Source organism: Leptodactylus fuscus, chromosome 8, assembly GCF_031893055.1.
Source record: "Leptodactylus fuscus isolate aLepFus1 chromosome 8, aLepFus1.hap2, whole genome shotgun sequence".
NCBI classification, from domain to species: Eukaryota; Metazoa; Chordata; class Amphibia; order Anura; family Leptodactylidae; genus Leptodactylus; species Leptodactylus fuscus.
Window position 1 is genome coordinate 17,732,713 of NC_134272.1, and position 26,555 is coordinate 17,759,267.

The 26,555-nt window shown below is 40.0% G+C and overlaps 2 protein-coding genes across 2 annotated transcripts; both read left to right on the top strand.

The window, feature by feature from the left end:
* The first annotated feature begins 6,338 nt into the window (after positions 1-6,338).
* LOC142217135 (olfactory receptor 9G19-like) lies at positions 6,339-8,927 on the top strand. Its single transcript, XM_075285325.1, has 2 exons — positions 6,339-6,349; positions 7,991-8,927. The coding sequence occupies exons 1-2, from the start codon at positions 6,339-6,341 to the stop codon at positions 8,925-8,927; spliced, it is 948 nt and encodes a 315-aa protein (XP_075141426.1).
* A 1,949-nt stretch (positions 8,928-10,876) lies between these two features.
* LOC142217136 (olfactory receptor 2K2-like) lies at positions 10,877-14,008 on the top strand. The gene is made up of 3 exons (XM_075285327.1): positions 10,877-10,883; positions 12,466-12,530; positions 13,067-14,008. Exons 1-3 carry the CDS (start codon positions 10,877-10,879, stop codon positions 14,006-14,008), a joined length of 1,014 nt encoding a protein of 337 aa, XP_075141428.1.
* Positions 14,009-26,555: the final 12,547 nt, after the last annotated feature.

The window sequence follows — 26,555 nt, forward strand, 5'->3', positions numbered from 1 at the left end:
GATAGCTCCTCAGTGGGGGCACAGAACGTAAAAGACAATAGTACACTGAATTTAGCGCACTGTCGGCTTTCTAGCGGTGTAGCGGTCCTCTTTAAGCATTTCATGGGACTTAAAACAATATAGAGCTGAAATTTTTAATTTTTTTCAATAACACCTTCATTTTTCCCTATAATTTACACATTCACAAAAGGTTAAAGGAGAAAATACATCTCAGATTTTATGTCATTTCTCTTGAGCATGTAAATACCCCACATGTGGATGCAAACAGATGTTTGAGCTCACAACAGAGCTATGTGTTACGGTCAGCAGGCTATCTTAAAAAAAAAACTAAAATAAACAATATCTTGCAGAGCCCAACTGGGCCCTGAACCACAGGGCACCCTGGTGTGAACAAGGCCCGACAGTTAGCTTCACTACTGGGCTATACCACCAACTGGGTGCTGTTACCTTACAGGGAAGCTGCCTCTGCAGTACAGAGCAGCCGCAAATTAATCCCAAAGTCTTGCAGTTACTCCACTGCAAGACAACATAAACTAAGACCGTGTGCTCTCAGTAGTTTTCCGGGCCGCACCCACTACATACCTGCTGTGCAGCACCACAGGTGGCAGAATAGCTAGGTAGGAGTTCCCTGGGTACTTTACTAATGAAACAATTCTAACTAGAGAACAATTCTATCTAGGGAACAATTCTATCTAAGGAGCTACCTAGCTAAGGCTGCTTACTGCCAAACTAATGTTTGCACTGACATGCACAATTCTGAGTTAAGGCTAAGGCACCGGGCGAACAGACCTGCCCCCTTAAATGGAGGGAAGGTGGGTCTAAACAGCAAGTTCAGGTGCCCACGCCAGGTGCTCATAGGTTAGCACCAGTGTCAGTCAGTAAACTGACCACGCCTACCGGCTGCAATTAATCCCAGCCATGCTGGACTGAGCAATAACAGTGGAACAGGCTGCAACCCTGATCCCTTGACCGCACCTGCCGCACAGTCCTAACACTGTGAAGGGAAGAAGCGACACTGTGTTTGAAAAGCAAATTTTGTAGAATAATTTTCAGGTCTCATTTGCAGAGTCCCTAGAGTACCAATACAATGGAAGACCCCCAAACGTGACCCCATTTCTTAACCCCATTGGGATAAGAATTTTTTTTTTTTTTCATATTAAATGTTGTTATTAATTTTCACAAGGGGATAAAAGAGAAAATACACCCAATGTCTTACATTAATTAATTAGAAATTACACAATGTCTCCTGAACACGGCAATGCCCCATATGTGCTTGTAAACTACTATATGGGAACTTGGCAGGGTTTGGACCCGGAAAGTCAGTTATTTGGTTTTTGGTGGAAAGATTTTCCTGGAATAGTACCCTTTAATGAGTTTAGCGCTACTGCCATCTTCTGTTACCCCTTTGTTGTTATATGCCCTTGCTTAGCGCATACGCTATGGCTACTTTTGTGGAACATTGCTCATAGAATTTAGGAGTTAATTTTAGAAATGGTTTTATAGAATGCAAATAAAATCTTAGTACATACACATCCTTGTGTTAGAGCCCAAGGGACGCGAATTCTCTTATGTCATTATGAACATCTATTTCCTCCTGGGTAATTTCCTATCTCTGATCATCAGGTCATGTATTGTCCCAGCACAATATAAATCTCCTACACGGCTCCCTCTCACCCTAACACAAAAATTTTACATGAAGCCAAGTCCTGTTACTTTACCGGTAAGTCACCAGACATTGATAGTCCATGAAAATATAATTTACAATAAAATTATTATACTACATAGGTGAATTCATTTCTTTTTGGAAAATTTGAACATGAGCTATATTAAGCAGAATATTATGAGGTCAGGATGTTTATTGGCGCATTGGTTCATTATATACGCGTCATTTTTCTTTCCTTTTACACAGTAGTCAGCAGTGATGTCTCTTTAGGATGTCGTCATTATTACTCAAATCTAAATCTAATTAAATGTACAACTAAAATTAATTTGAATAATTATTTGGAATATTTGGTAATATTATTTGGGAAGTTTTTTTCACCAAAACATATTTCTCTCCCCGAACTTCAGTTTTTCTTACTGTTTTTGCCTGTAACTGCACAGGAATGATGAGATTAAAGCACAGAATAGATAGAGGAATGGATATCAGCCAAGATAAAAAAAAAAATACAGGGAGGAAAATATAACACTGCGCTCAAAAGATTTATTTGATTTAGCAATTTTTGAAAAAAAAAATTGGTAAAATTTCTATTGTGTTGGCCTAATTACATAATTTTATAAATCGGAATTCAGTATGAATGAAACCTACATTCATATGAAAGAATAAACGGTCAAGAGTGTCCTTAGAATAGGCCAATAATATCGTATAGATCGGAGTCTGATTCTTGGCTCACTCGATGCTGATCTAATTGTTTTGGCTCTGCCTGGTATCACAGGCAGAGCCAAAACAATCAGCACCCCTGATTTAGATAGAAACTGTAACACCCACTGGTTGAGGATAGAGCAGGTTCTTTCTCATACACTGAAAAAATAATTTTCTTGAAATAATACAATAAGAAAATCATGGCTGGGTTCTTACCAAGTCCCAGACCATAAAAAGTTCCTGCATTGCTAAAGTTCCATTAGCAATCGATGAAGTCAACAGAATGTCATCACTAAGTTGGTTAGAGGAAATCTTCAAACTCTGAAAAATATTGAATTATTTATATTTGCAAAAATGTTTCACTTTTAACTGTCTACAAATTTACATAGGTTTATGTTCATGGGAAAAACCCTTTACTATAAAGTTCTAAACCAGTAACCAATAAACCATCAAGGATTGTCATTAGATGACTGGATCACTGGGAATAACCATTGGAATAACAGGGATGACCAGTTGATCATTGTAAAATCTGTGTGTTTTTTTAGATTATGTATCAAATATCAATGAAGAATGAGACGACTATTAAATATTTTTATATTTTACCATTTTCTGGAGAGACACTAAATAAGCCATTCATTTCCACTTTCTTCTTCTTGATATATTTGGTCGGAGTCCTTATCAATTCCTCCATTATCACAGTCATATGTCTGGAAGTTCAGTTACATAAACCAATGTATCTCTTTATCTGTAATTTATCCATTGTAGACATATTTTATACATCGGTCTCGGTTCCTAAATTACTGTACATGTTATTGTCCGGAGATCATATTGTTTCCTTCTCACAATGTTATACTCAGCTTTACTTTTTCACAGCTGTGACAACTGCAGAGGAAATCCTTCTATTCATTATGGCTTATGATCGATATGTCGCTATCTGCCTCCCCTTACATTATCATCGTATATTGAGTCCGAGAAATTGTTTCCTGGTTACTCTAGGATTTTGGGCAGCTGCCTTTCTAAACCCTTTGTTGTTTGTAACCTCAGCTGTGTACATGTCCTCCTGTCACTCCAACATCATCCACCAGTTCTTCTGTGATCCTAAGTCCCTGACAAGGACCACCTGCACAACCTCACCAATGTTTTTTGTAATATCAGGTGTAGAAATTTTGACCTTTGCATTCATTCCATTGATCTGCACTGTTGTTTCTTATGTTAAAATCTTCTCCATCATCTTCAAGATGAAATCTAAAGAAAGTAAGAAAAAATCCTTCTCCACTTGCTCATCCCATATCAGTGTCATCTCTATATACTACGGGGCAGGGTTAATAGCATATTTGATACCAGCTTACTCTAATATTCTGGATACTGTCTTCAATATAGTATACACCACTATAGTCCCCATGATAAATCCTATCATATATAGTCTACAGAATTCTGGGATACAATCTGCCCTGCTGGGATTATTTAGGGGAATATGTTGTTAAAGCGGAACACCACCGGACACATACAACTATGAGGAAGATGTCAACGACATAATTAGCTATGTAACATTTTTTATGTGCATGTATATATACATGTAATATTATTTATATCTATGGCTAATTAGATTTTATTATGCTTAATAATGCATACTTACACAGTCCAGTCCCATTAATGTGACCACCTGTCACAGTCCAGAATAATCACCTTTCGTAGAGCGGACCGCTGCAAGACATGCAGGAAGAGGGGGGATGTTGTGATGATGTCACTGGGATCTTGAGCCATGCCGACTCCAGTGCCATGGCCAGCTGCGATAGGTTACACGGTTGAGCATCCATGGAGCGAACAACCCGATCGAGGTGGACCCACAGATTCTCGATTGGGTTCAGCTCTGGGGAATTTACTGGCCAAGGGAGTTCAGTAAACTCATCCTGGTACTTCTCTAACCACGCACCACACACTGCAAGCTTTATGACACGTCGCATTGTCCTGCTGGTAGATGCCATCATCCTAAGAAAAAACATTTTGCATGTAGGGGTCCGCAAGGATAGATGCATACTTGTGTTGATCCATCGTGCCATCCATAATGATGAGTGCACCCAGATGGCTGATGACACGTGCCTTCTGCCATTGGTTATTTAACGTTGACGTCAAAAGTAGGCGCTGGTCACATTAATATGACTGGACTGTGTATATGTAGCTCTCTACTATTTATTACTGCATACTATGTCAGTGGTTATACAGCCAATTATTATACATTTGAGAAAGGGGATTAGACTCCGAAACACGTTGTGTGTATTGGTTTTACTTCAATAAAGATATCCTTCTCAAGAACACTGATCCATCTATATTCATTGCATATATTGTATCTCCATCTGGATGTTGGTCCATTCTCCATTCTCATAATAGATAATCTGTGATAAAAGAGATTAAAGTCTCTCAAAGACAAGCTCAGGCTGAAAGTTGGCGTCTCCATTGCTGAGATATTGCCTTTTTTTGTCAACTTATAAGCAAGCTATTTGAAGCAACGAGGGCGTTAACACATACAATTAGAAACATTAAAGGGATTCAATCATGAAAATGGAATTTTTTAAGACTAACATGTAGAAATATGAAAAACAAAAAACCAAACCAAATACAATAATAACGGTCCCAAAACCACTCAAAGTATACAACTTGAGGTTACCAAAATATAATAAAATATAAATAATTTTATTAATGAATCAATAATACAAATCAAAATAACATATAAAGTAGAGAAGACAGCAATCAGAATTACTGTAGGAAATCTGAAACAATAAAATTATGACCAGGGACGTAAGTAGCAAAGACTTGGCTGCCAAGCAAATTTTTTGACTTAAGCCTTCCCCCACAGCATAGCATCCCCTTTTCTGTCCCCCACACAGAATAATGCCCCATTTACACACTTTATTGTTCCACAAAATATGTGGCGTGCTATGCGTGCCACAAAAAATTTAGCTCTGCCCACTTCTACATTGACTCCACTTATTCTCACCCATTTTTCTTTGTGCCCCCACATAGTATAAAGCTTCTACAGTCACCCTAACATTAGTATATGACCCCAATGCTCCTCCCTAAACTGGGGGCAAGTAGAGGGGAACATTAGACTGGGGCAGCTAGAGTTCTACATTAAACTAGGAGCAACTAGGGGCACAAGTGTCCCCCTCCAGCTACCTCCATGGTTTAATGTCCTCCTCCAGTTGCCCCTAGTTTATTGCCCCCTCATCTGTCTTCAGTTTAATGTCCCCTTCATCAGCCCCTAGTTTAATTCCCTGCCCTTCAAGTGCCACCAGTTTAATGTCCCCCTTTATCTGTAACTAATTTAATGTTCCCCTTCATCTGCCCCCAGTTTAATGTCCCCCTTCATGTACCCCCAATTTAATGTCTCCCCTTCATCTGCCCCCAGTATAATGTTCCTCTACATCTTCTCGTAGTTTAATTTCCCCCTCCATCTGCCACCAATTTAATGACCCTTCATCTGACACCAGCTTAATGTCCCTCTCCATCTCACACCAACGTAATGCCCCCCATTCAATTGCCTCCAGTTTAATATTCCCCTTTGTCACCAATTTACTGTCCCCCTTCATCAGTCACCAATTTAAGGTCCCCCCTTCATCTGTCCCCATTTATCTCTTCCCAGTCTAATGCCTCCCCAAAGTTTAACATAGTAAAGTCACTGAAACTCACCTCTCCTCGTTCCTCTTCTGCTCTGTCTCTTCTTCTGGAGTGTGCAGGGAGCTGCAGACACGATGTGAGTGACGTCACCACATCCTGCCTACAGTTCTCGTGGCCGGAGCACAGGGAGGCGAAGAGTGGCGGAGCAAGATCTCTCCACGGATTGCTCCGGCTTCACCATTGTATTCAACTGAACTGCATCCTCTCTGGAAGCAAATGTGTTGAATCCAGGAAATACCTCCCACTGCCTGGGACCGCGGAACAGGGCCTACAATCCGGGACTGTCCCTTAGAATCCGGGCATGGTTGGGAGGTATGGCTATATCTGTAATATTATCACTTCCTGGACTCCTCATCTAAAGGGCAAAGGTCACATGAAATATTGATGGGATTTATATTTCTCTTTCTTCATTCACTTTCCATTTTAATGGACAAAAATAAATTATTAACCTTTCTATTTCTGAAAGCATTCTTGCATTTCCCATGCCTGCCTGAAACTTTTACACAGTACTGTAAGTCCCAGAAAACTTCTTATATTTTTTAGCTGTCAAGCTATAAAGAGCTACATCTGTACTATGACCTTATTACAATGGATTACTAGGTTATACTAAAACTTTATAACTAAGCCCCAAAGGAACGCAGGTGAATCTCTCACTAGGGCACACTGCCAGGTAACCTGAGGCTGTCAGTATAAATCCTGCCAGGAATATATAGCAAGTCTCTGCATACACAGGGCCACGTCTAGCATCGGGCAGGGGGGTCAGCTGCTCTGATCAGCTGGCTCCAAGAAGAGAGTGCAGTCATACAGTATAGGGTCAGGGGGGTACGCAGAAGTATCAGAACTGGTCACGTCTGGCCATGTATGGAAGGATCAGCAAACATTAATTGCTTCAGCCAGTCTGGGGTTAACATGCTGTTCAGTAGCTCAGTATGTGGTTGAGGACAGGGGAGGTAAGGTCAGGGGCTGCTGCAGATGTGATATAGACTAGGAGGGAGAGGAACAGAGCTGTGTACAGCCGAAATAGAGCAAAGGGGCTCCATACAAAGAGGAGGCTGCAGCACCTGAGCAGGAGAGATGTGGACCTGGTGGGCAAAGTATTCAACCTACTAGGTGTGTGAATATGTATGTGCATGTGAATGTGTGTGCATGTGTATTTGTATGTATGTATGTGAATGTGTGTGTACGTGTAAGTGTGTATGTATGAGTGTGGGTTCATGTGTATGTGTGTTTATGTGGTGCTGCATGTATATGTATGTATGTGCGTGTGTGTGTGTGTGTGAATGTGTGCATTTACTGTATGTTGGTATAGATACGCACATATTTATTTACACACATAGATAAATATCAGAAAGGGATTTTTTGTTTTTATCTTTTTTTAATCCCATTGCATTTTGTATGCAGTTTTTTTTTTTTGAGTCAAAGCCAGCAGTGAATCCAACAGCAAGACGTCTATGCCCTTCCTTTATATTGGCCAGTCCATCTATATCCACTTCTTATATCCATTTTTTAGGCTCAAAAATTGCATAATAAACAGCCGGAACAGCACAGTGTGAAACCTCCCCTAGTAATATATATATATATATATATATATATATGTGTGTGTGTGTGTGTGTGTAGGTGTCACGTGCATGTACAGTTGTGCCTGGGTCCTGATTCCTGTCTCTGATGTGTAGGTGCAGTATATAGTATTGTATACTTCACTGTACTTTATTGTAAACGTGACACAACAAATCCACGACTGCTGACCATAACCATGTGCTTTGTCCTACATCTTCACCATCTTCCGTATCTGCACAATGATGGATTCAGGTCACGTGTAATGTTTTATAATCCGTGTTATAAATTACAATGAAGACGTTTATATATCACCTCTCTATACTTGCATAATATAGCTGTAAGATTTTTTTTTACTCATTTACATATTGAAGTTCTTCTATTTTTGCTGTCTTTTAGGAAGGCTGAAACCATCCTGGATAACCAGACCTCTGCCGGCAATATCCAAATTGTACCTTTCTTTACCAAATCACAGGACACCCCATATATCTTTTTCCCATTGCTGACTGTCTATTTGTTGGGCGTATTAATAAATATCCTTATCATTGTAGTAGTATATACTGACCGCCGGCTCCACACCCCAATGTATCTCTTTCTGTGTAATTTATCCATTATTGATGTCTGTTTCTCTACCGTCATAGTCCCTAAAGTGCTTTACATGTTATTAAGTGGTAGAAATATGGTGTCGTTCACCCAGTGCTTCACTCAGTTTTTCTTTTACGTCTTGGTTGGCACCACAGAAGATACCTTATTGTTTACCATGGCTTATGACCGCTATGTGGCCATCTGTAAACCTTTGTATTATAGTCGTATTCTGAGTAAGAGAACGTGTTCTGGGATCATTGCTGGTATTTGGTTGTCCGCCATAATGAACTCTCTATTAATTACAACCCAAGCCTCCAAGATGACCTTCTGCACAACCAATAAGATCCACCACCTATTCTGTGACTTCAAAGCTCTGTTTAAGATCTCCTGCGGTGGCTTAGAGAAGTTCTTCAATCTTGTGTATTTCGAGATTTTAGTATTTGTTTTCTTCCCCTTCTTGTTCAGTTTAATCTCATATATAAAGATTATCAACATCATCACGCATATTAAGTCCCGGGAGGGAAGACGAAAGGTCTTCTCCACTTGTTCTTCTCACCTGACTGTCCTCCTCCTCTACTACACCACTGCCTCATCTGTCTTATTGGCTCCAAATTCTAAATACTCAGATATCTTAGAACAGATCTGCTCTGTGCTTTATACCACGGTGACCCCATTGTTAAACCCTCTCATTTACACACTTCGAAATAAAGAAGTTAAACAAGCCCTCCAGAGACTGGTAAAGACCAAGTAAGAGTGTATTGGCATTGACCTTTTAGTGTCTGTTCACGCAATGGATACCAAAGAGTGTCTACTCTGCTGTGGCCAGTGGACTTGATGGATAGAATAGTATAATAGACTATCAATACAGAGGCGTTATTAAATGCATTAACTCTGCAATTCCTGCTGTAACATTGAATGGTATATGATCCTCTATTCCACCCAACTCTTAGACCTGGTTCACATCTGCACTTCGTAATCCATTTGGGGAGTCCTCATGGGGATCCCCCAAATGGACTACCGAGCACATTGATAAGCGGTGAGCTTATGAAAGCACACAGACCCCATACACTATAATGGGGTCCGTGTAATTTCCACTATTACCAAATGCAGATGTGAACCAGGCCTTACTGATCACTGAGCCCTATCCTGGCATTTCATCCAGGCTGTGTTTTTGCATTTCCATGTGTTCTTATCTGTACTAGTGTCAGTCTTGTGATGCTCACTGATTTTATGGTTGTTTATGGTCAGTGTTTACTTGGATCCACACAGCCCAGTCTCCTCATGTGTCACAGTTTGTAGATTAATTAGTTAATGACTTAAATTAGTTCTAGTTTTGAAGCTCTCATTCCCTATATAAGTAGATACAGCTTATGGGGGAAGCAGTTCCTTATGCAACATCCATCTTAACTGAAGTGCAGATTAACCAAAGTGCACTTAAACATGGCAAATCATGGTAAAACACAACCTAAAACAACAAGCTTTACCACATGGTATCACGGAGCTGCACTATCACTTACTATCTTAGCCATTGTCTTCCTGCAGACCTCACCTCTACCTTTACCACCAGTGCACACCATCCATATCAGTCCCTCTCGTCTTCCTTCTCCCATGTACAGTTCTCAGTGTGTAACAAACTAGAACATATTAAAGGGGCTCTATCAGCAAAATGATGCTGTAAGAGCCCCATATATGCGTGAAGAGCCTTTAAAAAGGCTACTTAGGCAGCACAAATGTTATTTCTAAACCTCCCCCCCCCCCCCCCGTTTTAAAATAAAACCATAAAAACATATTTCTATATCATACCTTATCGTGCACGGTGGGCGGTCCTCCACGGTCCGACGTCATCTTGCTGTCACGCTTTCCTCTTCTTTCTTCTTCCAGCGACGTCCTCCTGTCCTGGCTCTTCCCCGCCTTCATCTTCTGTTCTTCCAGCAGGTTGTGTTCAAATCCCATACGTGCGCAGTAGCGCTCCCTCCGGGCACTCATGGGTCCATCATTAAAGTGGGTATCTGACCCTAAAAAATAATCTAAAGGCTACTAATAATGTAAATTAAAGCTATCTCACTATTACAGGAACTAGACTCATTGAGTACTATATATACAGTGATCATGATGACAGGGGCAATAATAAACCACCCCTTCCTCTCTCTAGGTGTTGTAACTGCTCAAGGAAACCTCTGTGTAAAATGTGCAGTGGGAAAAACTGGGGTGCTTTGCCGCTGAGGGTTCTTCTGCAGCTCTTTTTTTGCTGCAGGACGCTATATGGATCCTTAGCCTAAATCAGGAGGAATGCCCTCCTCCCCTCCTTAAAGTACTTGTCCACAGATGAGTACGCAGGGTGGGGGGGGTGTTCCTCATCGTCATCGCTAGTGGTAAGAAACTCCCCCTCTCACAGTACAGCACGATAGACGCTACTGTGAGGAAGAGCGTACCTGACTGATTGTCAGAAACACTCTTCTGGCTTTGAAGGGCTATGGTACCAGCACCGAGGGCTCTTCACTGGGGGCACAGAACATGAAAGCCGATAGTGCCCTGAATTCAACGCACTGTTGGCTTTCTAGCAGTATATAAAACCGCATGTGCCCCAGGAGGTGAAAGGTCCTCTTCAAGACCATGGTCAGAGTAGTCTCAGAGCCCATTGACCTCCCATATATTCTACTCTGATGTCTCTTCAAACCAAAAAATATATAAGTGGAAAACATGGAAGGTAAGTCCCAGTCTTACTTACCTCTCCTGTGTCCCATTGTAACATCTAACAGTACTTTGGCATCCTCTTTGGATGAAATTACATTATGTGCTTTAGGCACTGAGATGCAAGCGTCATGACATTGGCGTACTTCTGAGGTCTGAAAACAGGCTTCGGTGACATAATTTTGGAGGTTGGAAGAGACCTGAAGACACCATAGAAAAAAATGGCGGATGCTGTAATGGAGTCCAGGAGAGGTGACTACACCGTTTAGTTTACTTACCTACCATGAACCTCTACTTATTATACTCTGGGGTCTGAATGATAAGAAAATAATAATGGCACCTCCAATTGAAGTTTGGTCCAAATAAATCTGCTGTGCAAATCCACAATTCTTGAAATGTTCCCCTCAACATTAGTCACCCCCTGAATTAATGAAGACATGGATTGTGTCACCATTAAGTGTTTCTAAAATAATTCACAATTATATAAATTATACAGTTTAAAAATTAGGTCCACAGGGATCAATTCAGTATAATTTCACATTATTGCACTGGGAGTTCAGACCTCCAAATTCTAATTGCCGAGTTCTTGGTGATTGTCCATGGAGAGAACGTGGCGTCAGGTGTTAGGCCATTCAATGATTCCTGTACTGTATATAAAACCGGTCTCTAACACTGAGCAAATGATCCATTAAGCTGCAACCAAGGAGACTGAGAGGTAAGATGTTTGGGACCTCCAGAATCTTCTTCCACTTGAATCGGAAATGGAAAGAATAGAAATCTCTATGGGATCTGCTGAGGAAATTGTAACCCGATGTATCAGTATGTCCTTTGCACTAAGTTGTTAAGGTCCTTAAAGGGATTCTACCACTAAAGCAACATTTTTTCTAATTACCACGTCGGAATAGCCTTAAGAAAGGCTATTCGTCTCTTACCTTTAAACGTGGTCTGCGCGGCGCCGTTCCTTAGAAATACTAGTTTTAACCGGTATGCAAATGAGTTCTCCGCAGCAATGAGGGCGGGCCCCAACGCTCAAACAGATGGGGGCATCCCCACTGCTGCCCAAGAGCTCACTCCAGCGATGCTTTCATCTTCAGCTGCAACCCCACCTCTTCTGTCTTCCGTCTCGGTCCAACTTCCGACGCCTGCGCAGTACGCTCCTGTATTGAACTACAAGAGCAAGAGCGGCCATTTTGGGGCCATTTTAAGCAGCCACTCGCACCCTAACTGCCCCCAGAGCTGCCACAAGCCATAAGACCAGTCAATGATCGCGTAATGTCTATGCTCTGCTTTCATGAGGACCACACTGGCTTTATTACACTTCTCACGGTCTGTTTAGGATCTCTTGCTCTTTAGATTTGTTAACATTGCTGCCATAACATGACTATGAGTCTGAATGAAACTAGGAGGACGTCTATATTTAATTTGTATGTTCCATGTATAATTACATCATTGGGTTCCTCTAGGTTCTTCAATGTCAAACTATTAAAAAAGTTTTAAAAAACAGGTACCCGGGTAATGTGGTTTTCAAGATTTCTGCAGGTATGTTATTCCATGGAAACCTTCCAGATTATCAAACTCTATGATACATTGTTCTGTAGTTGACAAATGTAATGATAGTTCTGTGGTTTCATCTCACTCATATACTTGGACACAACCATTCTGGGTCAGTGCAGAGCAGGGTGAGACAAAAACTCTCTCACTCTCTCAACATTCAATGTCCAGTAGGCAGGTGTGGAAAATTGTTACCCAGTAAGAATTATTTATAAAATAGAAGAGTTAATAGTTTAATAGATTTCCATTCTGGTGCAAGGGCAAGCACCTAATTTATTTGCACCAGTTGGGCCCTTTATTTGACATGCCAGTCTTGAAAAATCTTCCCCAGTGAATTCAAGGATCTTGAATGTTGAATTGATGCTCAATGAGGGGAACATTCTCCAAATTGAGCTTTTTCCTATTATTATGCCGAGGATTGACACAAGTGTAAGGCAATCCTTGGTAGATCTCACGGTCAGCTGGCCCATAGCATTCTAAGCAAACATGGTGCACTTTGGTGGTCCACTTTGACTATATCGTCCACATTCATCAAGAGTTGGCCCTCAATTTCCCTCCTCTGAATGTACATGTGCCTTTTATGGACAGTATACAAAAGGTATCAATCTACAAAAACTATAATAGACAATTGCTCCTTCTGTCTTCCAGTCTGACGTCATCCTGTTGGGGAATTTTACATATAATTTCTTTATCTTGACCTTTGCTACACATGAGAAGAATAAGTCATTTTTAGCTTTTTTCTTTGTTGTTATTTACCTGATCGGAGTACTTGCTAATTCGGCCACCATTACTGTAGTATACAGAGATCGGCACTTACACACCCCCATGTATCTATTCCTGTGTAATTTATCCATCGTTGACCTTTGCTACACAACCAGCTCAGTCCCTAAGTTGGTTGACATGTTACTGACTGGTGACTATACATTGTCCTTCACCCAATGCTTTGCCCAGATGTTCTTCTATCTCATTGTGGCTACTACGGAGGATCTACTGCTCTTCATTATGGCTTATGATCGATATGTCGCCATATGTAACCCTCTACATTATCATCGTATATTGAGTAAGAAGATCTGTATCTTGCTCATGGGTGTTGCCTGGCTTACTGGTTGTTTAAATTCAGCTTTTGCAACATTATCTTCATCTCGTATTCCTCTGTATTCTAATAGAGTCCCGCAATTCTTCTGTGAATTCAAAGCTTTTGCCAAAATTTCCTGCCCCAATGCTGGTTTCCAGCTATTTACCTACATGGAAGCTGTAATATTTGGCTTTGGACCATTTCTATGCAGTATAATATCTTATATTAAGGTGATTATTGTAATCCTACATATTAAATCTAGTGATGGGAGAAGAAAGGCCTTCTCCACCTGCTCGTCCCACCTCATAGTCCTCACCATGTTCTATGGCACCTGGATGTCTGTGTATATAATACCACCATTAAAAGATCCGCAGGTCTTTGAACTGACCCTTTCTATTCTGTATTCAACCATTACCCCCATGTTGAATCCTCTGATATACAGTGTACGGAATAAAGACGTAAAGAGGGCTCTACTGAAACTGCTGGGGTGCAAAGTCAGAGAAGTCAATCTTTAGGATTACATGGTTGATTTAAGCTTACATGGAATGTTCTGCCAGAAAATGTAATAGTTGCAATACCAAGTTTTCATGTAGGGTGGGATCACACCTGCGCCCCACTCTCTGCTTTAGCCAATCCAGCGGATTTACGTCTTCTGCCCTGAGAAACTGGACAGGGGATGGAAACCCGGTGGTCAGTTTTCAGACCCTTTCACTTGAATGAGTTTGCAAAGTGACTGCCCGTGTGCATCTTCTGTTTAATGAGTCAACGGCAGGAACAGATAGGGGGGGATCAGTGTTATTGTCCCAGATCTTAAATGGACAAATAAATAACACTCATCGGAGGATCCGAAACAGCAAAAATATTATAATCACATATGAGCCATCTCAAAATCGCTGGTTTCTGCTCCCCCTAAATATTCAGATAAGGCTTTATAATAGACTCCATCTACATCTTAATCTGTCATATTTCTATCTGTACACAATAGGATGTTTTTGTTAGGAAGCAAAATCGTACCAAAGCTACAACTGGCTTTGTTGGCAAAAATTCAAAAAATTGTAGCTTTTGAAATATGGAAATGGAAAGGTTTTTTTGAAATGCCAAAGCTTTTTAAACAGAACCTGTCATGTAGTGATATCACCCATCTCAGTTGCTCCTGACAGGGGCAGTTCTATAGGCAAGTCAGTGCAATATGCCTTGACTTTACTGTTGTAGAATAGAAATAGAAAATATTTCCAAAAAATTTCAGACGTTTGCCCCTGGACTATTAGTGAAATAACTATACATATAAGATACATGCCTACAACTTTGTACTGTACATACATTTCCCAGTTCATACTTAGCTTGGATGTTCATGGTTGGGTCAGTGTTAGGATTCAGCAAAAATCGGATCCCGATCGGATCGAGCAAATTTCACGATCGGGATCGGCTGGAGAATGATCGGAAATCGGATTTTGAAAGCTCAAGATCGGCTCAACCCGAAAAGTGACTTTTCCCATAGAGAAGCATTGACTAGGGTTGAGCGATCAGGTTCAGAAAAGATCAGATCCCAATCGCCGATCAAGCAAATTTCATGATCACGATCGGAATCGGCTGGAAAATGATCGGAAACCAGATTTTAAAATCGATCCTGAAATCTCAAGATCGGCTCAACCCCAGTCAGTGTCTATTTTTAGTCCTATTTTTGAGACTTAAAGGGATTTTTCCATAAACATAACTGTGTTTAAATTTGGAGACAATTAAAAGATAAACATTTTTTGTAAATGTGAGAAATTAAAAATTTTGAAGAGCTTTAAAGGTTTTCTCTAAACATCTTAGTGGTGATCAGTTGTCAATGGATATGACCATGAATTCAGGAACTTTTATGGTCTTTGACTTATCACAAATCCAGACAAGATTCCCTTGTTGATAAGTTATCAATAGAGTTGAGCAAATCATTTTATATTCAAAGTTGTTCTAATTTTATGAAACCAAACAACTGGAGATTTGTGTTGAATAAACGAAAATGGCCACCACAATATACTCTGGGGTCTCTTGTACCCAAAGTATATTAGATGGAGACCCAGGGTAGATAAAAAAAAAAAAATCATACTCACCATCCATTAACTTTTTGGACCTCCTAGCGGCATTCAGTGATCTTCTAGTGATGTCTAGTGCTCTTCCGTGACATCATCAGCCCGGGCTCAGCCTATGACCTGCGCAAATTTTGTATTTGCACATATGTTTAACTTTTAATTGTCTACAATTTAAATATGGTTATATTCATGGGAACCCCATTTAAATTGAAACTGAGGTACAAAGCTGACCTTATACTCTTTTTATGACTAATGTTTCTTCGAGGGATTCTTGGTTCCTACAAAACTGATAGCCCATTCTTAGGATAAGCCATTGATATAATATCGTTAGTGGTCCAGTGCTTTGCTTCGATCAGTTGAAGTGAATGGGATTTAGTAGTGGCACAACCACTATGGAGTTGTGCCTGGTAAACAATGAAGAGAGTGCAGAATTTAGAATAAAGGGTTGTCAGAATTTAGCAATCTGATATTATTGGCCTATCCAGTTTGGTAGGACTGGAGAACCCAGTTAGCCAATGGCCAGAGTAGTGTAACTCAACATTCAGTTACAGATAAATAGTTAATTATACTAAAATGCGACACCAACCATTCATTTGAGAGAAAAGAAAAAGGTCAACACCAAGTGTTGGATTACATCTTTCTTGGTATTCAGGACTTTTCTTAGACAAACGTTTCATAGATAACATGATTGTGACTATGTGAGCATATACTGCAAACCAGATGGAGGAGACTGGAGGATGGGAGTTGTACTGACGGATGCTGTGCCACCTGCTAGACTGAGCACACTCCAACTATCACTCCAATTGCACTTCAGGGTCGGACATCGTCAAGGGGGGGTCCTGCAGCTCTACTGGATGGTGATTAGAGATGAGCGAACAGTAAAATATTCGAGGTTTGATATTGGTTTCGAGTAGCCCCTCAATATTCGGCTACTTGAATCGAATATCGAACCCTATTATAGTCTATGGGGGAAAAAGCTCGTTTCAGGGGTAGGCAACGTTCGATCAAATTATACTTACCAAGTCCACGAGTGAGGGTCGGGCTGGATCCTCTGTGCAGTCTTCTCCTTGCAGCGTCCCTGTGGCGTCTTCTGGCTCTTCATTCACTCTGCCAGGCATCGGGCCTGGGCAGAGCCGACTGCGCATGCCAGCACTACAAGCGGACATGCGCAGTCGGCTCTGCCCAGGCCCAATGCCCGGCAGAGTGAATGAAGAGCCGGAAGACGCCGCAGGGACGCTGCAAGGAGAAGACTTCTAAAGGTAGGAGAAGAACCAGCATTGATTGGCCGACTGTATAGCATTCGGCCAATCAATGCTGGTTCTGCATCGAACTTTTACATTCGAACAGCGAGTGGTACTCGATCGAGTACGAGTATTTCGAATACCGTAGTATTCGATCGAATACCTACTCGATCGAGTACTACTCGCTCATCTCTAATGGTGATGGTAGTTGAAGTTTCCCCTGGAGAACTTCCAGTTGGAGAGGGGTCCTCACCTCTCTAGGCCAGTGTGGTGTTAGTCAGAAGGGCCCTGATGGTATGCAGGCATGGCTCAGGAGTCAAACAGGTAACAGTTTATTTAACACAACTGGAACAGAGGATAACAACAGCTTGTAGATGGGGGGAGTAGTACACTGTCCAAACCCCTTGTCTTGAGTGTGAGAGTAACTGTAGAGATTAGTGGCTAAGAATTCTTGATTTTTTCCACGACTGTATTGAGAAATGGCCTGTACATGTATATTCTACTCACAATGGCTAATTTTCCTCTTATTTGTTTCCCCACTATTAAACACCTTTAAAATAAGAGTGAGAATAACTTTTACTTGCGTAGATTGGTAGCTAAGAATTCTTGATTTTTGGCACAACTGGTAAGTATGATGGGCTCGGGTATATATATCTATATACAGTCCTATGAAAAAGTTTGGGCACCCCTATTAATCTTAATCATTTTTAGTTCTAAATATTTTGGTGTTTGCAACAGCCATTTCAGTTTGATATATCTAATAACTGATGGACTCAGTAATATTTCAGGATTGAAATGAGGTTTATTGTACTAACAGAAAATGCGCAATATGCATTAAACCAAAATTTGACCGGTGCAAAAGTATGGGCACCCTTATCATTTTATTGATTTGAATACTCCTAACTACTTTTTACTGACTTACTGAAGCACAAAATTGGTTTTGTAACCTCAGTGAGCTTTGAACTTCATAGCCAGATGTATCCAATCATGAGAAAAGGTATTTAAGGTGGCCAATTGCAAGTTGTTCTACTATTTGAATCTCCTCTGAAGAGTGGCATCATGGGCTACTCAAAACAACTCTCAAATGATCTGAAAACAAAGATTGTTCAACATAGTTGTTCAGGGGAAGCATACAAAAAGCTGTCTCAGAGATTTAACCTGTCAGTTTCCACTGTGAGGAACATAGTAAGGAAATGGAAGACCACAGGGACAGTTCTTGTTAAGCCCAGAAGTGGCAGGCCAAGAAAAATATCAGAAAGGCAGAGAAGAAGAATGGTGAGAACAGTCAAGGACAATCCACAGACCACCTCCAAAGAGCTGCAGCATCATCTTGCTGCAGATGGTGTCACTGTGCATCGGTCAACTATACAGCGCACTTTGCACAAATAGAAGCTGTATGGGAGAGTGATGAGAAAGAAGCCGTTTCTGCACGTACGCCACAAATAGAGTTGCCTGAGGTATGAAAAAGCACATTTGGACAAGGCAGCTTCATTTTGGAAACAAAAATTGAGTTGTTTGGTTATAAAAAAAAGGCGTTATGCATGGCGTCCAAAAAGAAACAGCATTCCAAGAAAAACACATGCTACCCACTGTAAAATTTGGTGGAGGTTCCATCATGCTTTGGGGCTGTGTGGCCAATGCCGGCATCGGGAATCTTGTTAAAGTTGAGGGTCGCATGGATTCCACTCAGTATCAGCAGATTCTTGAGAATAATGTTCAAGAATCAGTGACGAAGTTGAAGTTACGCCGGGGATGGATATTTCAGCAAGACAATGATCCAAAACACCGCTCCAAATCCTCAGGCATTCATGCAGAGGAACAATTACAATGTTCTGGAATGGCCATCCCAGTCCCCAGACCTGAATATCATTGAACATCTGTGGGATGATTTGAAGCGGGCTGTCCATGCTCGGCCACCATCTAACTTAACTGAACTTGAATTGTTTGTCCAAAATACCTTTATCCAGGATCCAGGAACTGATTAAAAGCTACAGGAAGCGACTAGAGGCTGTTATCTTTGCAAAAGGAGGATGTACTAAATATTAATGTCACTTTTCTGTTGAGGTGCCCATACTTTTGCACCGGTCAAATTTTGGTTTAATGCATATTGCGCATTTTCTGTTAGTACAATAAACCTCATTTCAATCCTGAAATATTACTGTGTCCATCAGTTATTAGATATATCAAACTGAAATGGCTGTTGCAAATACCAAAATATTTAGAACTAAAAATGATTAAGATTAATAGGGGTGCCCAAACTTTTTCATAGGACTGTATATATTATTGTATCCAAAGTACTAATATGTGATTGAAAAAATATGAATATCAATATATCAAATCAATATTTGGCATATAAATAAGTTTGATATATAAATGAATGATATGGTGCACTGTGATATTATAATGTTAGTAAATCACCTAATTTGGTGAAATATTAGGGAAAGAAAATTTATCTTCAGTCAAGATTACGACAAAGTTTGATAGCAAACACTAATCAAAGACTTTGACAGCTACAAGAAGATTAAGACATGCAGAACGAACCAACTTATAGGGGCTCCATCACTGGATTTTTGCTATTTTAGATAAACATATGCCTGAAGGCTATACAGGTCCTGCTAATTGTTTGTTAAAAGACCCCGCCACCCCCCGTTTTAATGAATTACTTTTTAAACGTATATGTAAATGAGCCCTCTGTGCACTGTGGGCATTCACATGCACCCCTCACATCATACTCTGTTCACGCCCTCCTCTGTGGTTCTTCTATTTAATCCCTCCTCCTGGTTTTGATTCACAGCCTCTAACTGTCTCTTCCCTGCTAGTGGCACAGGACCTGTGATGACGTCACTATAAGGTCCTTCGTCGTCTTCTAGGTAGTGATCTATGCAGAGCAGGGGCTGCAGCTCTCTATTGTCTATCATAGATCTCCATGTACACAGTATATATATATATATATATATATTATGGGCAGTAACTTTTGCGCAAGAAAACATGAGATATCTTGGCATGTATGATATTATGATTCCTGTCTTAGACTCTTGCACAATGGATACAGATGACACAGAGCTGGAATAAATCTACATGACACCACCTGTGAGCTTCTAATGAAGAATAAAGGATTATTACACAAATCTATATAAATAATATAGTCAGAGGATTATGTGAAACCAGAGATGTATGTTGTGTGTTTGATGAGTCAACGGCAGGAAAATCAGGACTGCAGATTTGTAGAACAGATGGGGAGGATCAGTGTTATTGTCTCAGATCTTTGATGGACAAATAAATAACAGTCACCGGAGGATCCAGATCAGCAAAACTATTCTAACCACATATGAGCCATCTCAAAATCTGTAACTGGTTTCTGCTCTCTATAAACATTCAGATAAGGCTTTATAATAGACTCCATCTACATCTTAATTTGTCATATTTCTATCTGTACACAATTGGATGTTCTTGATCGGAAGTAAAATCATACCAAAGCTACAACTGGCTTTGTTGGCAAAAACATTCAAAAAATTGTAGCTTTCGAAATATGGAAATGGAAACTTTTTTTTTTAAACTTCCAAATCTTGAAACAGAATCTGTCATGTAGTTATACAACCCATCTCAGTTGCTCCTGACACAGGGTCAGTTCTACAATGAAGTCAGGGCAATACGCCTTGACTTTACTGTTGTTGAATAGAAATAGAAAATATTTCAAAAATTTTCAGAAAGTTGCTCCGGGACACTTAGTGAAATAACATACATTTCTACAACATTGTACTATACACACATTTCCCAGTTCACATTTACCTTGGATGTTCATGGTTGGGTCAGTGTCTGTTTTTAGTCCTATTTTTGGACTACCCGCCCACACTCTCCTAACCTGGCAGGGACGGGGCAGCGAAGGAAGAAAAGCAGCATGGAGCAGCAGCGAGGCGAAGAATGAAGGCATGGGGCACAGGACCAGCCATCTCTGGTGGTAAGTGGACACCAGGGGGTAGGATTGCTTTTAAAATCCGATCTCCGATTAATAAAAAAATCCCATTGACTTGCATTGGGATCGGAATTGGGATCGAGATCGGGTTCGAATGAAAAATCGGATTTTAAAATCAATCCTGAAAAGTCAAGATCGGCTCAACCCTATTCAGGACCTTTTATGGTCTGGAATTGAATCCCTGTAATAAACATTTCCCCCTCACTAACCCTAGTAATGCAGATTGTATGGCGGCATTCTGTAGACTGTATATGATAGGATTTATCGTGGGGATGATAGTTGTATAAACTGTATTGAAGAATAAATCCAGAATATCAGAGTACGGTGGTATCAAGTAACCTAGTAGCCCTGTCCCATAGTATAGAGCGAGGACAGTGATGTGGGATGTGCAGGTGGAGAAGGTCTTTGTTCGACTTTCTTTTGTCTTCATCTGAAATATGATGGAGAAAATTTTAGTATAAGAAATGAGAGTGCACATAATTGGAAATAAAACTAATATCACAATTTCTACAGTGGTTACTACATAATATATTTGTGTGGTTGTACAATTGGTCTTTGTTAGTGACTTAGGATCACAGAAGAACTGGTGGATGATGTTGGAGTGACAGGAGGACTTGTACAACGCTAAGGTAATAAACAGTGAAGAATTTATGAAGGCGGCCGCCCAATATCCAATATTTATCAGGATACAATTTCTATAGCTCAATATACGATGATAATGTAAAGGGAGACAGATAGCGACATATCGATCATAAGCCATAACAAATAGAAGGATTTCTTCGGCCGTCCCCACCGTTGCAAAAAAGTACAGTTGAGTATAACATTGTGAGAAGGAAACAATACGATCTCCGGACAATAACATGTACAGTAATTTAGGAACTGTGACCGATGTATAAAATATGTCTACAATGGATAAATTACAGATAAAGAGATACATTGGTTTATGTAACTGAACTTCCAGACATATGACTGTGATAATGGAGGAATTGATAAGGACTCCGACCACATATATCAAGAAGAAGAAAGTGGAAATTAATGGTTTATTCCTTGTTTCTCGAGGAAATGGCAGAAGGTAGAAATACTTAATAGAACTCTCATTATTCATAAGTATTAGATTTTTCTAGTAAAAAACCCCACACAAAATGTAGATGTCAGGATGGAACATTTGGCATATCATTGCTTGATTTAACATGGGTTCCGTCGTGTTTCATTGTGGTATCTATCATCTTGACAGTGATGTAGTGATGTATAATGTAAAATTTTTGTGGTCAAATCTAACAGAATCCAGGGGAGGCAATTATAAGTAGAAGAGGAATCCTTGGCATCAGTGGTGTATGATATTACGAGCTTTCAAAAAAATTATAAAATTAAAGCTAAGAAAGGGGAAAAAAATTGTTAAAATTACTAGTGGTACATAGAAACATATGGAGGCAAATTACTTATTCTTTTATGTAGATTGCAAGCCCTATTGCTATACATTCTGCCAATCAACGCTGGTTCTTCTCTTACCTTTAGAAGTCTTCTCCGTGCAGCGTCCCCGTGGCGTCTTCTGGCTGGAATTCACTCTGCCTAGGCATCCGGCCTAGACAGAGCCAACTGCGCATGCGCGGGCATGCCCGCACATGCGCAGTCGGCTCTGCTCAGGCGTTGGGCCGGGCAGAGCCGACAGCGCATGAGCAGTCGGCTCTGCCTAGGCCCCGATGCCTAGGCAGAGTGAATTCCAGCCAGAAGACGCTGTGGGGGCGCTGCGCCGGGAGAAGACTTCAAGGGGAATCCAGCCCGACCGTCACTCGTGGACTTGGTAAGTATAATTGTATCAAATTTTGCGTACCCCTGAAACGAGCATTTCCCCCCATAGACTATAATGGGGTTCAAAATCCGTTCGAACAGCCGAACAGTGTGCGGCTGTTTGAATCGGATTTCGAACCTCGGACATTTTAGTGTTCGCTCATCTCTAATCAGTATGTCTTTGTAGAATGGGAGGAAATCCACACAAACACAGGAAGAACATACAAACTCCTTGCAGATGTTGTTCCTGGTGGGATTTGAACCCAGGACTCCAGTGCAGCAAGGCTACAATGCTAACCACTGAGCCATCACATTGCCCCGGTAAATTACTATTACACTGCACAACAATGATTTTGCTACTGAGAGAAAAATGTGATTTATACTAAAATGAGCGCACTGATTTCAAATATGAACTCGGAATTTGCCTCACACGTCTAGATTTTAAGTTATACATGTAAAGCCTATTCTATTATAGTATTAATTTATTAGACATTGGAAATATTCCCATTGACGTACCCAGACCTGTCCAGCACAGTTTTGTCATCTAGATACCAAGTTAGCTGCATAAGATGCAATGAAAAGCGATGTCAGTTTCTGTACTGATATAGATGGTCTTATGATGGAGTTTAGATGGTCACATGTTCCTGATGAATGGAGGCTAAATGGAAATGATCAAATACTCAGAACATAAAAGGACAATTTGTGCTGACCTGAAAGTAATAGCATTGCTACTTGGCCTACAGTTTGGGTATACAAAGCCTATGTGTTCCTTGTTTCCATGGAACAGTCGTGTTGACAACAATCATTACAATAGGAGACAGTGGCCTCTCAGAGTCGAGCACAGAGGTGGTCGGTACAATGTACAACACAAATCACTGGTCGATCCACTACAAGTTTATCTTCCACCACTTCACATGGTTTAATGAAAAATGTTGGAATTGCTCTTGATGGTGATGGAAATGGTTTTCAGTATTTCGAGGAGAAGTTTAGCAGACTGAAAACTGAGAACAGAATTTTTATTGGCCCTGAAATCAACAAACTAATGCGATGACACATTCAGAACAAAACTCAACCCTCTGTTACCTGCAGCTTGCTATGTATTTGTGCTAGTAGTGCAGAACTTCCTTGGGAACAGATGAGCTGAAAACGCTGCTGAATTAATATAAAAAAAACAAAAAAACTTGAGAGTCTTCATTAGCTGATACCTTTTTTATTGGCTAACTAATGATGATGACAGATTACAACATTTTGAAGCTCTCGGCTTCTTCTTCAGGTATATCTAAAAACAATTTCTGAAGCATGCATGTTTATGTACAGAAGGACACATAGGATTAGAATTCTAGGGGGGGGGGGTGGAAGAAGGTTATTGGCTATACAACTAAACAACTAAACAATTCAGCAGTTTGTAATGTTCTTATCAGTTCAGAGAATGTCTTTTATGGCTGTTTCAGTTCAGTGATTTCTGTAGGATGCCATGAACCCATGTGACAGATTCATCCCTTTCTCGAGAGTGTTAAACAAGGTCATAAACTTGTATTCATAAATCCATCTCTCTTTCCTGGATTTAAAATTTCCTCTTAAAACCAAAATTTTCATGTCATTGGTGATATTATGATCTTCACTGCTGAAATGTTTTGACACGGGAAGGTTCATTCTTTGTTCTCTAATTGTATGGCAATGTGAATTAATTCTCATTCTAAGCTTCTGACCAGTCTCTCCAACATACAAATTTATATTTCCTACCCACTGGCTAACACGGTACAAAAACAAACATTTTCCTTATGCTGAATTAATAGGCAACCTGCTTATAGCATATGAGCAACTTGGCTACCGAATGTCAGTTAAAATACATTTCATACATTCCCATCTTGACTTTTTCCCACCCAATTTGGGAGACATAAGTGGCGAACATGAAGAGCGGTTAATAAAGATATTTCTACAATGGAAAACAGATATCAAGGCCGCTGGAATCCCAACATTTTAGATGTTAAGTTTAGGTATAGATTTAATTTCATTACATTTTTTTGAATTATGATTCCAAATACATAACTGATGAGATGAGACTTTGTTATGTGTATAATCAGTGGTCTGTTTTATTATTAAAATATGATTTTTATTTAAAAAAAATAAAATAAAATTATGGGACAAAAAAAACAATTAAAATGATATTAAATACCAATAAAGATCCTACAATATATTGACATTATATCATTCATTATTAAAGTTTGCTAAAACCTCAATCTAAAAATCTATAATCTAGAAATCGTTTATTGCAGAATTTATCTCAGTAAGTAAATGATTTTCCCACCTATTTTATATGAGAGTTTTCAAAGGAATATTTTGTAATAATTTCTAAGACTGGTGACTTACCAGTATAGTAACGCAGGGCTTGTCTTCATGTAAAATTCTGTATTGGGGTGAGAGGGAACCGTGTAGGAGATTTATATAGAGCTGGGACAATGTATGACCTGATGATCAGACATAGAAGATTACCCAGGAGGAAAATCTGTTTATGAAGACATTAATGAACTTATGTCTCATGAGCTCCAACATAATTTACTAAGATCTATCTCCTACAATTCTTTGAACATTTTTGCTACTGACTACTAGTTTTGAGTCTTATGACCAAGTCAGATCATGAGTGCCCATAAGCATTGATTCCATAGAATGGAGAATATCCCCATTGTTTTTTCATTAGTTTGATATGGAATATTACAAAAAATCTTTTTTTGAAATTAGAACTACATGGTCATGAGACCCTAAATACCATGTACCTAAGTACCATGGAAGAGACCCTAAGTACCTTTATTAAAACTCTGACACTGTAACTCTTGTATATTTACATGTATGGGGATACATAAGGCGTATTTTTGACAGGGTTATGTGTACTTTTTAGTAACACCATTTTGAGGAATGTCTATTAAAGATGAGCGAGTAGTACTTGATCGAGTAGGTATTCGATCGAATACTACGGTATTCGAAATACTCGGACTCGATCGAGTACCACTCACTATTCGAATGGAAAAGTTCGATGCAGAACCAGCATTGATTGGCCGAATGCTATAGAGTCGGCCAATCAACGCTGGTTCTTCTCCTACCTTTAGAAGTCTTCTCCGTGCAGCTTCCCCGCGGCGTCTTCCAGCTCTTCATTCACTCTGCCAGGCATCGGGGACGCTGCACGGAGAAGACTTCTCGGAGGATCCAGGCCGATCCTCACTTGAGGACTTGGTAAGTATAATTTGATCGAATGTTGCCTACCCCTGAAACGAGCATTTTCCCCCCATAGACTATAATAGGGTTCGATATTCGATTCGAGTAGTCAAATATTGAGGGGCTACTCGAAACGAATATCGAATCTCGAACATTTTCTGTTCGCTCATCTCTAATGTCTATTGCTTTGATCACTTTTTATTAAAATTTTTATCAAAAGGAAAAACATTTAAAAAAAAAAAAAAACTGGTGGTTCCGCACTTAATTGACTAACAACTTCATTAACTAAATTTTTTTGGAAAAATATTTTTATAAGTTTGTAGACCGGACACAGGAATACCTATGTGTATGTGTTTCATAGTATTTTTTAACTTTCATATGTATTCTAGGGAAGGGGGGATGATTATAATTTTAGTTCTTTTTTTTTTATATTTTTTTTACCTTTTTTTGTATTGCATTTATTAGACTCCCTAAGGATCTTGAACCCCAGAGAGTATGATCACTAATGCCATGCAAAATAGAGTGGCCTGTCGTACAAAGCATTGCCAGACAAGCCTGGGAGCTATCAATAGGCAATGGATCACCGTTGGTGTTGAGCGAATAGTATTCGATCGAATACCTCGCCGGCATAGGAATGCATGTAATCGGCTGAACACCAAGGTGTTAAACGCATCGAATATTCGATGAGTTTAACCCCGTGGTGTTTGGTTGATTACATGCATTCCTATGCCGGCGAGGTATTCTATCGAACACTACTCGCTCAACACTAATCACCATA